Source organism: Sciurus carolinensis, chromosome 12 (assembly GCF_902686445.1).
Source record: "Sciurus carolinensis chromosome 12, mSciCar1.2, whole genome shotgun sequence".
NCBI lineage: Eukaryota > Metazoa > Chordata > Mammalia > Rodentia > Sciuridae > Sciurus > Sciurus carolinensis.
Genome location: NC_062224.1, coordinates 90,013,935 through 90,032,927, shown reverse-complemented (window position 1 = coordinate 90,032,927; position 18,993 = coordinate 90,013,935). Strand labels below are relative to the sequence as shown.

Sequence of the window (18,993 nt, the reverse complement as noted above, 5' to 3'; positions counted from 1 at the left end):
CACTTTCTTCTCAGCATCACATGGATCCTTCTCTAAAATAGACCATATATTATGCTACAAAGCTAATGTTAGAAAATACAAGAAGATAGAGACACTACCTTGTATTCTATCAGATCATAATGGATTGAAATTAGAAATAAATGAAAGAGTAAAAAACAGAAATTACTCCAACACCTGGAGATTAAACAATATGCTATTATATGATGAATGGATAACAGATGATATTAGGAAGGAAATTAAAAAATTCTTAGAGGTAAATGAGAACAAAGAAACATCATATCAAAATCGCTGGGATGCTATCAAAGCAGTACTTAGAGGAAAATTTATTTCATGGAGCGCATTCAATAAAGAAGTAAAACTCAACAAATATACGACCTAACACTACAGCTCAAAGCCCTAGAAAAAGAAGAACAGACCAACACCAAAAGTAGTAGAAGACAGGAAATAGTTAAACTCAGAGCTGAAATCAACCAAATTGAAACAAAAGAAACAATATAACAAAATTGACAAAATAAATAGTTGGTTCTTCGAAAAAATAAACAAAATTGATAAACCTTTAGCCACATTAACAAAGAGAAGATGAGAGAAAACGCAAATCACCAAAATTCAGAATGAACAAGGAAATATCACAACAGTCACGATTGAAATACAAAACATAATTAGAAGCTATTTTGAAAATCTATACTGCAACAAAATAGAAAATTTCAAAGACATCAACAGGTTTCTAGAGACATATGAATTGCCTAAACTAAACGAGGAGGACACACACAATTTATATAGACCTATTTCAAGTAATGAAATAGAAGAAGTCATCAAAAGCCTACAAACAAAGAAAAGTCCAGGACCAGATGGGTTCACAGCCGACTTCTACAAAACCTTTAAAGAAGAGCTCATTCCAATAGTTTTCAAAGTATTCCATGAAATAGAAGAGGAGGGAACTCTTCCAAACTCATTCTATGAAGCCAATATCACCCTGATACCTAAACCAGACAGAGACACATCGAGGAAAGAAAATTTTAGACCAATATCCTTAATGAACATTGACGCAAAAATTCTGAACAAAATTTTAGCAAATCACATACAAAAACATATTACAAGTATAGTGCACCATGATCAAGTGGGTTTCATCCCAGGGATGCAAGGTTGGTTCAACATCAGGAAATCAATAATTGTAATTCACCATATCAACAGACTTAAAGTCAAGAATCACATGATTATTTCAATAGATGCAGAAAAAGCATTTGATAAAATACAGCACCCCTTCATGCTCAAAACACTAGAAACAATAGGGATAGTGGGAACGTTCCTTAACATTGAAAAGGCCATCTACGCTAAGCCCATGGCTAATATCATTCTAAATGGTGAAAAACTGAAAGCATTTTCCCTAAAATCTGGAACAAGGCAGGGATGTCCTCTTTCACCATTTCTTTTCAATATCATCCTTGAAACTCTAGCCAGAGCAATTAGACAGACCAAAGAAATTAAAGGGATACGAATAGGAAAAGAAGAACTCAAACTATCCCTATTTGCTGATGATATGATTATATACTTAGAGGAACCAGGAAATTCCACCAGAAAACTTTTAGATATCATGAGTGAATTTAGTAAAGTAGCAGAATATAAGATCAATGCATATAAATCTAAGGCATTTTTTAATATAAGTGATGAATCTTCAGAAAGAGAAATTAGGAAAACTACCCCATTCACAATAGCATCAAAAAAAAAATAAAATACTTGGGAATCAATCTCACAAAAGAGGTGAAGGACCTCTACAATGAGAACTACAGACACTAAAGAAAGAAATTAAAGAAAACCTTAGAAAATGGAAAGATCTCCCATGTTCTTTGATAGGAAGAATTAATATTTTCAAAATGGCCATACTACCAAAAGTGCTATACAGATTCAATGCAATTCCAATTAAAATCCCAATGATGTACCTTACAGAGCAAGCAATTATGAAATTCATCTGGAAGAATAAAAAACCCAGAATAGGTAAAGCAATCCTTGGCAGGAAGAGAGAAGCAGGGGGTATTGCAATACCAGATCTTCAACTCTACTACAAAGCAATAGTAACAAAAACGGCATGGTATTGGTACCAAAATAGAAAGGTGGATCAATGGTACAGAATAGAGGACATGGACACAAATCCAAATAAATATAATATTCTCATACTAGACAAAGGTGCCAAAAATATGCAATGGGGAAAAGATAGCCTCTTCAACAATTGGTGCTGGGAGAATTGGAAATCCATATGCAACAGAATGAAACTACACCCATATCTCTCACCATGCATGAAACTAAACTCAAAATGGATTAAGGACCTTGGAATCAGACCAGAGACCTTGCATCTTATAGAAGAAAAAGTAGGTCCAGAGCTTCAACATGTCAGCCTAGGACCAAACTTCCTCAACAGGACTCCCATAGCACAAGAAATAAAAGCAAGAATCAACAACTGGGATATCATCAAACTAAAAAGCTTTCTCTCAGCAAAGGAAACTATCAGCAATGCAAAGAAAGAGCCTACAGAGTGGGAGAAAATCTTTGCCAATCATACTTCAGATAGAGCACTAATCTCCAGAACCTATAAAGAACTCAAAAAACTCAACACCAAGACTACAAATAACCCAATCGACAAATGGTCTAAGGAAATGAACAGACGCTTCACAGAAGAAGACCTACAAGCAATCAACAAACATATGGAAAACTGTTCAACATCTCTAGTAATAAGAGAAATGCAAATCAAAACCACCCTAAGATTCCATCTCACCCCAATGAGAATGGCGATTATCAAGAATACAAGCAACAACAGGTGTTGGCGAGGATGTGGGGAGAAAGGTACACTCATACATTGGTGGTGGGGCTGCAAATTAGTGCAGCCACTCTGGAAAGCAGTGTGGAGATTCCTTAGAAAACTTGGAATGGAACCACCATTTGACCCAGCTATCCCACTCCTTGGCCTATACCCAAGGACTTAAAATCAGCATATTACACAGATGCAACCACATCAATGTTCATAGCTGCTCAATTCACAATAGCCAGATTGTGGAACCAACCTAGATGTCCTTCAATTGATGAATGGATAAAGAAACTGTGGTATACATATACAATGGAATATTACTCAGCCATAAAGAATGATAAAATTATGGCATTTGCAGGCAACTGGATGAAATTGGAGAATATCATGCTAAGTGAGATAAGCCAATCTCAAAAAACCAAAGGACAAATGATATCACTATTAAGTGGATGATGACACATAATGGGGGGTAGGAGGGTTTAGCGTTAGGGTTAGAGTTAGGGTTAGGGAGGGGGGAAAGAATGGAGGAAGGAAGGACTGTATAGAGGGAAAAGAGGTGTGGTAGGGGTGGGCGGGAAGGGAAAAAATAACAGAATGAATCAAACAACATTACCCTATGTAAATTTATGATTACACAAATGGTATGCCTTTACACCATGTACAAACAGAGAAACAACATGTATCCCAGTTGTTTACAATAAAAAAAAATCCCCAATGATCTTTCATATTTCTGTGGTACTGGTTATAATGTCTTCTTTTTCAATTTTTATTTTGTTTGAGTTATCCCTTTTTTTGTCTTGGTTTGTCTTATTAAAGGTGTATTCATCTTTCCTACCTTTTCTGACAACCAAATTTTTGTTTCATTATTCTTTTCTACTGCTTGTGTGTGAGACACCCTCTCTTATACATTTTTATAACTGAAACTTTGTAGTATTTGACCAAGATTTTAATTAAAGAAAACCCAAAACCATTTGAGGCTGAGGAAGGATGATCCCAAGTGTGAGTCTAGCCTTAGCAATTTAGTGAGAATCTGTCTCAAAATAATAATAATAATAATAACAATAATAATAATACTAGGACTGTAGATGTAGCTCAGTGTTAAAGTGCCTTTGGTTTCAATCTCCAGTCCAAAAAGAAAAAATCAGTCATCATGCCATGATGTTTTTAAACTCTAAAATACTGAGCTCTTAATATAATAATTAATCTTATGAGTTGATAATAATACTGTACCTGCTCAGGAATATATGCCTAATGTCTTTGGTTACTGTAACTGGTAATGGTATCTAATTATTAACTCTGTTTACTGTACCTGGGCACAGTAAATGTCTATTGTGTAATGTGTGCTTTTTTTACAGGTGTGAACTCAGAAGAAAAGAGTTCCAGTGTCCCATAAACTTCCACCAAGGTGTCTAAGAAAATCCTATGAAGACAGGCAGTACATAAGATGAAAAGAGTCTGTGAGGAGAACCCATAAGAGGGTGATGATGAGGAGCTCTGAGAGTGAAAGTCAAACCACATGGAGACCCCCGGAAGTTAGGAAGCCAGGAATCAGAATGTCTGCTGAGGAAAGGTCCATGTAATGTGTCTTATTGTGATAGATCCTAGTATGTAGGCACTATCTCTGTTGACTCTTCCTGGTCATGTTATCTGGCCTGACACCTCAGTTTACTGTACCTGGTCAAGTATCTGCTTAAAGACTCTGGTTACAGTATCTAGTGACAATATATGGGTAGAATTTTGTTTATTGTATTTGGTCTCAGCATCTGACTAATATCTCAGGTTATTATACCTTGTCAGAGTGACTAATTATTATCTCTGTTTATTGTATGTGGCCACAGTATGTGGTTTTGTAATTGTTCACAGTATTTGACTAAGGTCTCTGGCAGCTGTTGCTTGTCATCATATCTGGGTACTGTCTGTGTTTACTATATCTGGTCACAGTACCTGGCTAATGTTGATTATTGTAACTGATCAGAATATCTAGCTAATGTTTCTGGTTATTGTAGCTGGTCATGGTATGTAGCTAAGGTCTGTGTTTATTGTACTGGGTTATGGTATCTGACTCATGACTGTACGGGTCAGGCATCTGTGTGTTGTCTCTGATGTACCATGGGATCTGGCTAATGTCTCTGGTTACCGTACCCCCTGACTGTATCTAGGTATTATCTCAGTTTCCTGTACCTGGTCACAATATCAGGCTTAATTCTCTGGTTATTGTACCTTGTCATAGTAATTGTTAATGTCTCTGATTCCTCTATTTGGTCACAGTATCTGGGTAATGACTCTTTTAATTATGTCTGGTCTTGGTATCTGATCAATGTTCTGAGTACTGTAGGGTGTCAGGGTATCTGGGTATTGTCTGTGTATACTCTACTTAGTCTTGATATCTGGTTAATGTCTCTGATTACTAGTCACAGTATTGGGCGAATGTCTGTGGTTCATGTACCTGGTCACAGGAAGTGGATATTTCTCTGGTTTATGTACTTGATCACCAAATCTGGCTAAATAGAGTCTCTGATTATTGTACCTTGTCAAGGAGGTTGCTAATGGCTTTGGTTTTTGAACTTTTTGCTACTTCTGGCTAATGTCTCTGGTTACTCTTCCTGCTCACCTTACAGATAAGGACTCTGTTTACTATACCTAATGTCTTGGTCAATTTTTTTCATTGCTGTGACTAAAAGGATCTGACCAGAACAATTATAGAGGATGATAAGCTTATGTGGAGGCTCAGGGTTATATGATAGACCTGTGAGACAGTGAATTGAGGTAAAGGCTCACTGTCAGTGTGGGCAGCACAGTCCAATAGGTTGGGGACTTGGATGGAACAAGGGTTGGAAGAACAAGGAAGCAACAGCAGAAGCAAGCTCGATTCTTCTTAAGAGGGTTCTTGACTACTACTGTGATCACCTGAGACATCAGAATCTAGCCCCTTCATTTTCCAATGCAGGCTGATCAGCAACTCTATGGGGAGTTTTCAGGCCTTTGGTCCAGGACAAGGGAGACATCATTGATATCTTTGTTCTGAGACTCTAGTCTCATGGAATGAGCAACTACTCTCTCTCCAGCTCTCCAGCCTACAAATGGTCACTGTGGAACCAATCTAGATTCTAAATGTCTAAACCAATCTAATAAATCCTGTTTTTATAACCATACATATATCCTATTTCTTCTATTCCTCTAGAGAAGTGTGACTGATACATTTTGTTAGTCTCTTTAGTTACTGGTCATGGTATCTGGTTGTTGTCTCTGTGTAGTATACCTGGTCACAGTATCTCTGTAATGTCTCTGTTTAGCGTACTTGTTCACAGTATCTGGATAATATCTTTGGCTAGTGTATCAACTCACAGTATCTGGGTATTTTCTGTATTTTCTGTATGTGAGCATAGTATCTGTGTATGTATCTGAGAATTGTACAAGGTCACAGTAAATGATTACATTTCAGGTTACTCTACCATGTCACAATATCAGTGTATTATTTTTGTTTATTGTCCATGATTATTTACCCCTATTTGTTTGTGCTTCTGGCAAAAGAGAACAATATGGCAGAGGGCAAGTACTGTAGAAATGATTGCCTCATTGTGGCCAGGAAGCAGAGATTAGGAGGAAGGAAAGAAGGGAAGCTTGGATAAATGACAAAATGTACCCTCATGGGCATTCCCTCAATGACCTATATCCTTCAACCATGAGTACCTTCTGAAGTTTCTACCCATCCCAATAGCCCATTGAGTGATAGATCCATTATCAGTCTCATAATGTATTTATGAGGTCAGAGCTCTTATGTTCCTGTCTTCTGCTCAAGGTCTAATCTCTGAGCTAAGCTGCTATGGGTACCAAGTCCTCCATTTGTGGGAATCATGTAAGAGCCGTAGCATAACATTCTGCCCACAGCCCCCAAAACCAGTGTCTACAAGACAATGCTAACTGTGTTTGGTTAATCTCCAAGAGTTCCTGTAGTCAATAGTTTGAAAATGGCTCAAACATCCAAGTTCAAAGTCTCCATTCAAGACTCAAGGCAAACCAGTGATTGTGTACTACCATGACACACATGTGCAGGATAAGTGTCCTTCCCAAAGGAAGCAGTAGGAAAATGATAAAAAGGAATGGTTCAAAGCAAGACCTTCACAGGGTCAACATCAATTCCTGTAGGTCATGTCACAGGGTGACATGATGTTAGCAACAAAATTCTTTGCAAAAACTCAAAGTGCATAGAGAACTTAGTCATTGGACCAGAATCCCTGCACCTATTAAAAGTAGGCCCAACTCTGCACATAATGGCTTGGTAATCTACTTCCTCAACTACACTCTTAAAGCACAAGAAATAAAATCAAGAATCAATAAATGGGGTGGCATCAAACTAGAAAGCCTTTTCACAGCAAAGAAACCAATAGAGCCTATGAAGAGATAGCTTATGGCAGGGGAGAAAATCTTTAGCACTTGCACCTCAAATAGAGCATTAATCTCCAATATATATAATGAACTCAGAAAAATTAACACCAAAAAAAAAAAAAAAAAAAAGACACTCAAATAACCCAATCAGTAAATGGGCAAAAAACTGTGCAGGCATTTCACAGAAGAAATAGGAATGGCTAAAAATCATGAAAAAATGTTTTACATTTCTACCAGTAAGAAAAATACAAATTAAAATGGAGATTTCATTTCACTCCAGTCAGAATGGCTATTATCAATAATAGAAGTAACAATAAATGTTGGGAAAAATGTGGAGGAAAAGGTTCAATCATACATTGCTGGTGGAACTGCAAACTGGTGCAAACACTCTGGAAAGCAATAGGGAGATTCCTTAGAAAACATGGAATGGAACCACCATGTGACCCAGCTATATCACTCCTTGGTTTAAAACCAAAGGACTTAAAATCTGCATTCTATAGTGATGCAGCCACATCCATGTTGAGAGCAGCTCCATTTGCAATAGCTAAGCTGTGGAATCAACCCAAGTGCCCTTCAACAGATGAATGCCTAAAGAAAATGTGGTATATATACACAATGGAATATTACTGATCCATAAAGAAGAATGAAACTATGGGATTTTCCAATAAATGAATGAAGTGGAGACTATCATGCTAAGTGAAATAAGCCAGTCCCAAACAGAAAAGGCTGAATGTTCTCTCTGATATGTGGATGGTAACACATAATAAGGGTGGGGGAGGGAAGAATAGAAGTTCACTGGATTAGACAAAGAGAATGGAGGGAAAGGGGGAGGAATGGGACCTGGAAAGACAGTAGAATGAATTGGACATAACTTTCCTATGACATATATGAAAACACAACCAGGGAACTTGCACGTCATGTACAACTGCAGTAATGGGATGCTAGTTAGAATACATTATGCTCCATGCATGTATAATATGTCAAAATACACTCCACAGTCATGTCCATCTAAAAAGAAGAATTAAAAAATCAATTTAAACCTAAATAAATAAATAAATAAATAAATAAAGAGCCACAAAGTCCCCACCCCTCTGTCCTTGCAAGGCCACTTTCTTGGGCTTCCTCAGCTTTCTGCCTGCACTTTTCCTCAGTAGACATCCTGAATCCTGGCATCCTACCTTCTGGGGGTCTCCACTTCAGTTTGACATTCACTCTCAACTTCTCACAGATTCTTTTCATGCTATGCACTGCCTGTCTTCATAGGATTTTCTTAGACACATTGGTGAAAGTTTAGGGAATTGGGACTCTTGTCTTCTGAGTTCACACCTGTAAAAAGAGCAGCTAGAGGAAGACCCCAGAGTCTCTCTCCATGAGAGCAACACTCAGGATCATCTGGATGGGAGATGCAGTAACCTTTAAGGACCTGGATGACTGAATCATGGGAAAGAAATCCTAGGGAAACAATTCTGTACACAGCAGTGTGTGAACACGGTGGACTGGGACAGTCTTTAAAATGAGTTTATATTATGTAACCTTAGAATGGAAGGGTGAGAAGTCCTCACAGCAGCTTTCTTATATTCCCAGTACAAACAACTTGCCTTCTTTAATGGGACTCATTTCCTCAGCAACCACATCCTTCATGGTCTCAATTATATGATTTCTATTTTATAAACAAACTACAGTTTGAGAAATCCTTTTAAATATTTTTTGGTTCATTGTGCACTAATGGGGTACAACTTTTCATTTTCTGGTTATATGTTAATTAGAATCATTGTGTAATCATACATGTACATGAGATAAGGATGTTTGTCTCATTCCTTTCTCTTTCCTTCTCCCCACATTGTCCCCTCCCCTCAATTCCCTCTACACCATCATTCCTCCATTGTTACCTTACCCAAACCCCTGGTATTTATCACAGAAAATGTTTGGCATTTGGTTTTGGGGAATTGGCTTATTTCACTTAGCATGATATTCTCCAACTCCATCCATTCACCTGCAAATGCCATAATTTTGTTCTTTAGTGCTAAAATATTCCATTGTGTTTATATAGCACAGTTTCATTATGCATTCATCTATTGAAGGGCACCTAGGCTCATTCCACAATGTAGCTATTTTGAATTGAGCTGCTAAAAACATTGGTGTGACTGTGACACTGTAGTATGATGATTTTAAGTTTAGGAAATCTTTAGGCTCTGTTTGATCTTTCTAACTGAACCAAATTTAAAGCAGACAGAAATCTTGACTTCAGAACCTGAATGCTGAGCTAATTGGAAATATTCTCCACAAAATTAATGATTCTAGGACATTTCAACACAGCTCAACACAATGTCTCAATGCACGGAAAAAACAAAGACTAGTTCTTTGCCAGAAGGTAGCACAAATCACATTGCCTTCAAATACAAAGTCCTAGTTTCCTGTGGACACCTCATCAACTCAATTTGTTCTCTTGTACTGTTCTTGGCATTCTGTAATCCTGTGCCAACAGCAGTCTCACCTCTTAAGGTCCATGAAAAGAACTCTACATTTTACAAGTACATTTCTCCAAACTTTTCCAAGTACTTCTGTTAAACCACATGCAAGTGTTATCGAACCACCTGGTAGAGGCAGTCACAGGAGTGACCCCATTTCATTGTACCAGACTTCCATAATATTCAGATTGTGTTGCTTTGACAAAATACCTATGGGAAAACAGTAAAATGTACATTTATTTGGTTGAAGATTTCAGTGCACAGGCCTTGTCTCCAAACTTGCAGCTGCTTGTAAAGCAGAATATAATAAGTGGGGAACTGGAGGTTGAAGAAAGTAATCATCTAAAAGTAACCAAGGCAGAAGTGACAGAAACAGGAAGGTGAGAAGCAAAAAACATGCCCCCAGAGAGCAAGTCCCAGTGACTTCTTCCTCCCACTGGGCCATGTCCTAATGTCTCTACCACTTCCCCATAGCCCACCAAGATACAAATCTTGGTGGCTCAATACATTAAGTACTTCATAGCCCTGTGATCCTATCAACCTTGCAAGGTCCCCACCTCTCAACACAAAACCACTAGGAAAAAAACCTTGAAGACATGAACTGCTGGGGATTATGAAGGTGCAGTTCATAGTGGGAGGAGTGTTCACATTGCTTAGAATATAAACTCAGTGCAGGCGTTGAGGTCAAATGGCATTTCACATGCATTCTCTTCCACTGACCCTCAGAGTTACTGTGGACATGTCAATGTACTCTGGAAGTATGAGAGTTCATGCACATTCAAGAGGGATTATGGAGACCACATTGTGTGTATGTGGGTATGTCATTGTGTTTAGTGACCTAGACCAAGAAAAACATGAGATAGAGTGAATGTCTTCCCTACAGAATAAATGGGACACATTTTAACCTCAAGAACATGGATTTTGGAAGTGAGACGTATCAAAGGAGAGTAATACACATACAATGATCCATACACATCCAGAATTTTTCTGCTTTCCTCTGTACTGAACTACGATAATCTCAAGGAGCAGAGATCCTGAAATATCCCAAGAGGATATGATACCAACTTAGGTGTATTGAACATAATCTATTGGGCCAAGCTTGGGAAAAAATTCTGCTTCTCTCTGCTCTGATTCACATGATGTGTGTGCCATCCTGGAGGACCATGGACTTTTCCTGACATGCAAAGCCAATGGATCTTGTAGGAGTCACACTCAAGTGCAATTCACATGACCCATTCATTCATCTGGCTGGGTGCTTTCGAGATCCCATCTGTTGACTGTTCTGAAGATGGGCTGGAGATGCTGGGTGGTGCAGAGCACCTGCTGATATGGTTCACAAGGGGACTCTCGGGAATTCTAGATATTCTTCTGAACCTGTCTGAAGAGCTGTGTGTGTGTCACCCTAGGTGAAGTGGGTGCAAGGAGGGTGGGTGACACCACACTTCTGTGAGTCAGACCCATGTACTGTGTTGTGGGGAATAAGGAGAGTGTCCTGAGGGTGATAGGGAAGGGACGGAGCTAGGAGGCTCCCCTTGACTGGGCCCAGTGACCTCAAGGACACAAGAACCTCCAAGCTCCTGTTTGATCTTGATCTGAAACTCATGGGGCTTAGCATGGATTCCTGGGCCCTCAGTGGGGTCGCCTGCCAGGGCTCCCTTGTCCCTTGTTCTCTCTAAGCAAATTTGGAACCAGGGCCCCTGTCCTTGCGCTTCCTTCTGCCTGGAACACACTACTTGTGTTCTGCCCTGCCTAGATGCTCTTCCTCTCTTGGTTCTGTAGCCCGAAAACCAGATGGCAGTTTCTCTGCACTCTGCCATGGCCGATCTTGGGACAGGAGCATTTCATGTGTTTTCACTCTGGGCGACTCCCGAGACGGGAGGACTGCCCGTGTCAGGGCACCGTGGCCTTCCTCCAGCTCCTCTGGCCATCGGGCCCTCCCTGCAAGCTGCTCTTCTTTCCTGCTGGGCTGAGGTCTGCAGGCAGATGTTCCAGTGACCATCCCTTTCCTTACCATCATGTCCTACAGTTCTTTCTCTCTGGTCCCCAGAGGTTCTCTTCAACATCCAGAAGGGGTCCCTTGCTCATGTGGATCTCCAGGGTGTGATGTCATTCACATTCTGTGCTGTGCTCCTAGGCAGCTCCAGGTATCCCCCTGGGGTACCTGATGTCACAGTGTTCCTCGTGTACAAATGTGTGTCAGCTCACCTAGACTGATCCCTGGAGGGTTGGACCTTACTAAGCTTGTTTTCTTAATGATGATCTGGAAAACACAGGGCTGCTTTAGATACTTCTGATGATGTGGACTGTCCCCAAGCTCCCTCTGTCTTTACACAGCTGGGAATCCTGTGTGAAGTCTTTCTGTTCAACCAGGAATGGTGCACGAATTAGGGGCAACGCTAGGTGTGACCAGGTGCCTGAGCTCCTGCCCCTCAGCTGTGGTGCTTTCACAGTGTGTTTTCCTCCCAATTTCCTATTTCATAATAAGAAAGTTTCATAATGAGTCATTGATCAGAATTTAGTGTATGATGAGTTTTATAAGGGGCAATTTGCATCTTTTTTTATCTAGATACTTTCAGAATATAAATTGTGAAAAAAAGAATAGAAATCAAGAAGTAAGAATGGATATCTTCATTATTTCATTTAAAGAATATTAAATACTACTAAATGGATTCACATTTAATAAGATAGGAAATAATCATTCCTAGAATATCTTCCTTAACCTTGGATATTATACCAGAAAAATCTTTGAACACATTGAAACAATTCTTTTTTCCAATATCTATTTATGCAGATGTTCTAAAAGGGAGGTTTTTCAAAATTAAACCTACCTTACAGTATCAAATATATAAATTACAAAGGTTAAAATATTCTGAGATTATACACCATTACCCCAAATCTTCACTAAGAACATTACCTTTATGTCTAGGAGTGGAGTCTTTGATATAAAAAGTTGATCACCTAAAACACAGGTGGACATAAAAGATCTCAGCTAAAATAAATTAGTGAGTGCCAGAATACATATGAAGTTCCCTGAATCACTTCTAAGTCATACTATGCTTTAAGTGTGTGTGTCAGGGGAGGAAAGAGTTACTTATGTACATTTACCAAACTAGTGATTCTGAAAAGAAAAAATAATGATGTATCATTTTTTAAGGTTTTGCTTCCTTTTGAAATGAAACCACATCAGTTGCTTCAAGAAATAATAAAGTTAAATTTTGTATATCATCTTTAGAAAGTCTTAAATAAAATTCATCAATATTTTTTAATTAATACATATTTCTTCTATTATATCACAACTATTAAACTGACATCTTAATTCTCCAAATGCCTTTCCAGTTTTCTAAAATAAGTAATACACATCTGTAATGTTCTATTTTATTACTAGCATCAGATAAATGCTTATATAAAATGGAATTGAGAAAAATTTGAATAAACTTTTTAGAACATTTAAATGATAAATAAAAGGTCATGTAGGAAAATATTTTTCATTTATAGTAACTATTTGAGGACAATGATTTATCTTTGGTCTTAGGCTATTTTGATACAGTACTCAATTCATCATCACATACTTACCTATAAATTCTTATGTTCTTGGGATGAGACTTACTAATATTGTCATTTAAATTACATTAGAAATGAAATCCTCAATTTTATTATGCATTAGAATCTTGTGACATGCCAGTATTTGAGAATGATAGAACCAAAAGTAATGCCACCTGGTTTAAACTCAATGACAAGTTTGACTGCAAATGTGATGTTCCATTTCAAAACAGATTAAAACATGCCAAAGGATCCATAGTACATAAGGCCAATGGATGGTCTCATATGCACATATGTTATGGTAAGTACTGTTTCAGAAATTCTTTTTGTTTTCAATATAAAAATAAATGTGCATGTGTTCTATTTTTTAGAAATTTGAATTACCTAGAAACATTTTTAAGGACCAACATAAAAATCACAATGGTCCTTCTGATGTAACAACTTGGAGGAAAGGGTGTTTTCAACATTCAAGATAGTAATGTGTTTCTAAAGCAGTGAAATAAATTAATGCCTCTTGTAGGCCATATACAAAGGATTGTTTTGGTTAGTAGATTAAATAGTCCATGTAACTTTTTTGTCATATTTCTGTCATGTAATACAGAAAATGCAATCTAATTACATTATTATGATAGTTCTAGCTTCTTTAATGTGTCCAGTAAGAAGACTGTAAAACTGTGGTGGATTTGGCAATATGGAGCTCCTGTTGGAAGTACTGGGTTTGTTGGCAACAAGACCACTCAATTTTGTAACAGGAGGAAGCAAAGAACATGGGTGTGTAAATCTAATGGTGGAAAGAATCAGAAACTGATGGTTCTATTGTATTTTGAAATATGAGAAAAGGGCATTGAGATTGAATAGTGCCTGAGGCAAAGAGGATGAAGAGCACTAGTAGAGTTTCAAGACTTCAATTAAAATGGTGGCAGAATATTTCACACCTTGAGACTTGATTGTCAGCATGGAGGAGCCAATCAAATTTAATTCATTTGGATATCAAGAAATTCCTTTTGTAAGATAGGAGAAAATGATAAAGAACACAAACCCAGGTCTGCCTTTCTAGAATTTTCATTGCAGTATTGGAGAATAAAACCAAAATACAATGAATTAAGTTGAATGATAAACCAATTAATTAAAATAGTCCAAGTATATTTTATATACCACCATTCAAAGAATCAAAAAAAAATCCAATGACTCAGAAAATAGGAGGAAACTGAAGCAAGGAAATGTTGAAAAATGTTCACTCTAAAGGGTTTGTGAATTTAGATAATTCAGATAGTAAATCCAGGAATCTAAACTGAGAAGGGGAGAAAGATATATAGTAACATTAGAAGAATGGACAAGAGGTAGATCACAAAACTTTAGATTTTTTTCTACATGAGAGAGAGGCTTTTAAAATGATCTCTGTAATTATAAGAGATCCATGCTTTGTGCAGCTAGAAGATTTTACAATACCAAGTGACCATCTTCATAAAAGGGCTGGGGCATTAGCTCAGTGGTAGAGTGCTTGGCCAGCCCAAGGCTCTAATTTTAATCCCCCACACTGCAAAAATAAATAATATAAATTAAGAATGCAAGAGTTATGAACATATGATTCTCAAGGCCTTTCCAATGTCACTAGACATGACTGGAAAATGTGAAGCTGTGAAGAAAAGGAGAGAAATTAGGAGCGACAGAGATAGCAATGGAAACTGTCGCTGCCCGCGCCAACAGTCGTGCGGATATTGTTACCGCCTGCAGCAACAATTGCCTGGGTATTTATCGGAGGTGGACTGGAAGCGAACTACTTCTATTATCTTTCTCTTTAGTGCGCTGCTTTCTTGCTTATTCACTTGTTCCCTAGCTTATAGAGGAAGAAAGACTTTGAGAGGAGAGAGAGAGGCTTTGCATAAGAGAGACTTGCTTAAGAGAGAGACTACACTTTCAGAGATCTATATCTTCTTAAAGTCCTGCATCCTGCAAACTAAAGGTGCGTGCTATCAGTGTGCTTCTTCTGTCATCTGCCATCTGCCTTCTGCGATCTATCAGAGGTGCTGCTTATACGATGGTGCTTACTATATGTGTGTCTTATATACCTAAGGCAGCCAATCAGTTTAGGATTAAGTAGCATGGTTGGAGCATGCACTAAGGTACTAATTAAGAATGAGGAACATCTGTTGACCACTAGCACAAAGGAGACATTAACTAATTAGGCAAAAGTAGACCACACTGTGTTAACACTAATTTTGTGCCACACCTCTTAGCTAACGCCAGCCAGCCACCACCTTAGGGTTACCCAAACATGTCTTCTGCAGGAAACTAATTGAGTGAAAGTAACTTTTTATTGCCAATTTTAGAAAGATTCATGACCAAGTGAACACACAGTTTTCTAGGAGAGTGTAACTCTCCAAAAACTGAAAATATGACAACTTAGTATTTTGCTTCAGCCATGTAGGAGAAAACTGCATATAGATTGACAGATATTCAAATGTCCTGGGAGTTCTTTTCTATGAGGAGATGTTTATGTTATTATCATAAGCCACTTAAGCAAAACAGGTTTATAGATATCGTAAAGTAAATAACTTACAGTAAAAAATCCTTACTAATATTTCCATATGTCAGTACTAAGTTATATGATTTTGACTGGTAGACAAAGACAAATGATTCTCCTCCAGTGTTGGTCCATTCACATTTCCCTTTAAATTGCACTTTTAGTTACTATCTCTATAGAAATACAGCAGTTGTTTAATACTCAACTGTCAAAATCATTTTTTTCTTATTAAGGCAGTGCTTTCTATAATATGATGTAATCAAGAATTTATATATAATGGACACAAAATGAATACACATACTCACACACATACAAAATAACTTTTAGGTTTGGGAAATTTTCTGATATTATTTCATTGAGAAGATTGTGGATTCCTTTGATTTATGTCTCTGAGCCTTCATCTAACCTGATAAATCTTCAATTTGGTCCTTTCAGGTTATCCCATATTTCTTGGAATTTCTGTTTATAGTTTCTTACCATTTTTCTCCATAGTCCACTTTATATTCATTATTATGTATTTTGGGATTGGGGATGTGGCCCAGTGGTAGAGCACTTGCACAGCATGCATGAGGCCCTGGGTTTAATCCCCATACTAAAAAAAAAAAGTAAAAATTATATATTTTGTCTTCATTACCTGAAACTCTGTCTTCCAAGTATTCTAGTCTGCTGGTGATACTTTCCATTGAATTTTTAATTTGGTTCATTGATTTGTTCATTTTGAGGATTTTTCCTTGATGTTTTCAGAATCTCTATCTCTTTATTGAAGTGATCTTTCATTTCTTTGGTTTTCTTTCTGATTTCATTTCATTCCTTAAATAGTCCTTTACCTTGCAGACCATTTTATGTACATTCTAAATTCTTTCTCTGACATATCTTCCACTGCGGTACCAATGGATTCTTTTATTGAAGTATCTTGGTTTGTTTGGGGTGATTCATTCCCTTGCCTTTTCATGTGTTTTGTGTGTCTACCCATCTAACAATATGGCTCTGAGTTAGAGTTTCAACCCTGTGGATCTGTACTATCCCTGAAGGTTTCTAGTATCTAATCATTTAGGGGGAGATAAACATTAACAACCACCAATGCAGTATACAGCATTAAACCAAACAGTTTCTGTAATGACATCTATAATACAAAGTGTTAAAATAAACAGAAATGATATGTTCAGTCATTTCCCACAGTAAAAACATTGTTTGCAAATGGACTTACAATTTTGAATAGTGAACTGGGAGAGAACAGAAGTGATGTAGGATGTGATGATTATGGGGGCAGAGGAGTGAAGATAGAAGTAAAAACATTAAAGGAAGAGTGAAAGAGAGAACAATAGAGATTGGATGTTAGAGGAAGAAAAGAGAGAACTGAGGAAAAAAACACATAAGGCAGAATTTTTATTATTAAAAATAAAAATAAGGGAAGGGGGTGTAGCTCAGTTGGTAGAGTGCTTGCCTTGCAAGCACAAGGCCTGGGTTCAATCTCCAGCACTGAAGAAATAAATAAATAAATAAATAAATAAATAAATAAATAAATAAATAAAAATAAAATGAATACAAAATCCCTGAATTATACTAACCAACATCCTAGTCCTCAAAATACTGATCCATGAAAAATAATTGGTTTCAAAAATACTAGAAATGGGGAAAAAAATGAATATGTATAAATGTCCATACCAACAAAGGTCACAATTTAACAAAGAAAAGAAAAAAGGTCTCAAAAAAAATTAAAGTATTGTGTCTGTTGGAGTTCAAAAGGTTTCAACTTCCTTTCTTAGCAGTGTTAGGTGGGATTGCTGGGCAGAGAGAGGTAATCCTGTAGATTGATCTCCTGAAGGCAGGGTTTAGGCTTGGTTGGGCTCCAGGTTCTTCCTTGAATACCAGTTGGTCTGGAGAATTTCAACCAGTGTGCCTCCTTAGCTCAGCAATTTTTGGTCCATTCTGGAAGATTGCACCCCAGGGATCTTCCCTGGGTTCCACTTGTGTGACTGAGGAGCCAGATTTTAATCTACTACATCACCTGTGGACTCCACACTTCCTGGTCTTGGGTTCAGTCTCCAAACTCAATCTCTCCTGCCCCCACCCTTTTATTCCCAGTCAGGCACAACTCTCCCAGCTAGTTCTGCAAACAGCAGATTTGGAGTGGGAGGGTGAGAACCAGGTGGGTTTCCACAACCAGTTGTCCACTGTGTAAACCTCTCTCCGCATTTGATTTTCTCCTGGTCACTTAGACACACCATATGTCGTGCAGTGTGACTTCACCAGGACTTTATTTGAGACCAAACTTGGGTTTGCCAGGAATCAGCTTCCTCAGGTGGTGGCCATCACATCAGGATTGCAAAATGGTTCTTTCTGTCTTCTGCAGGCAGCCCGGAGAGAAGGTGGCTTCTTTCCCACACAAGAGTATTATGCAGCACACCTTTCAGTTTAGTTGAGCAGTGTCTTTGATCTCTGAGCTCTCCTTATTCAGACACAGCTCAAGCCTACCCTAACTGTGAGTTCTTTTAATTCCATTATCCCTCTGCTTTGTTCATGGAGGGGCTGCTCTGACAGGTGCCTCCAAACATGGCAGCAGCTGTGTCAGTGAGATTTCTTTGTTATTTTATTATATCCAGCCTCCTGAGTCCCCCAAAGCCAGTTTTTTTAAATGTGCAATTTAAAATTTGTACAAAGTTGATTTTTTTAATAAGTGAAAATAATGTCATGTTTTGAGAGTACAATAATGTAACATTCAATTTTACAAATATCAGCCATAAGTCATATTCAGTGAAAACTCATTGAATTTGGAAATTAAATTTTAGGACAGATATATTGCCATTCAATACCACCGCATTTCTCAGAATCCTATACAAATAAAGTTAGAGAGACAATAAAACCTAATATGTAACATTTTTTTCCAGGAAGAGGATTTGTCTGAATCTCTCCTGCATGCATTGCTAAACACCTACCTCATATTTACATGATATGTAAAATTTAATTTTTCAAAGATTAATTAATTATTAAATTATTTTATTTTTTATTTTAGAGAAGGAATGCATAATTCCTGAAATTGAGAAATTCTTAGTTGCTGATCCCAAGAAAGAAAAATATAAAGTCAGAGAATTGTTGAAATTTTTCTGCCGATCAGGACTTAGAAGAGTTGGACCAGATTCAATGCAATGCTACTATTTTGGATGGTCCCCTAATATTCCAGTATGTAAAGTTGAAGATTTATCTTACTGTTGTAGAAATAATTATTAGAATTTTGAATATAAATTTTTTCTTCTCAATATTTTATTGGCTTCCATGGCGTC

General features: G+C 37.6%; 1 protein-coding gene across 1 annotated transcript in view; it reads left to right on the top strand.

Moving 5' to 3' along the window:
* The window catches only part of LOC124961425 (complement factor H-related protein 5-like), a 74,702-nt gene that overhangs the window by 18,594 nt on the left and 37,115 nt on the right, over window positions 1–18,993 (top strand). The window contains 1 exon segment of the mRNA XM_047519982.1: window positions 18,726–18,920. Coding sequence (XP_047375938.1) covers window positions 18,726–18,920 — 195 coding nt within the window.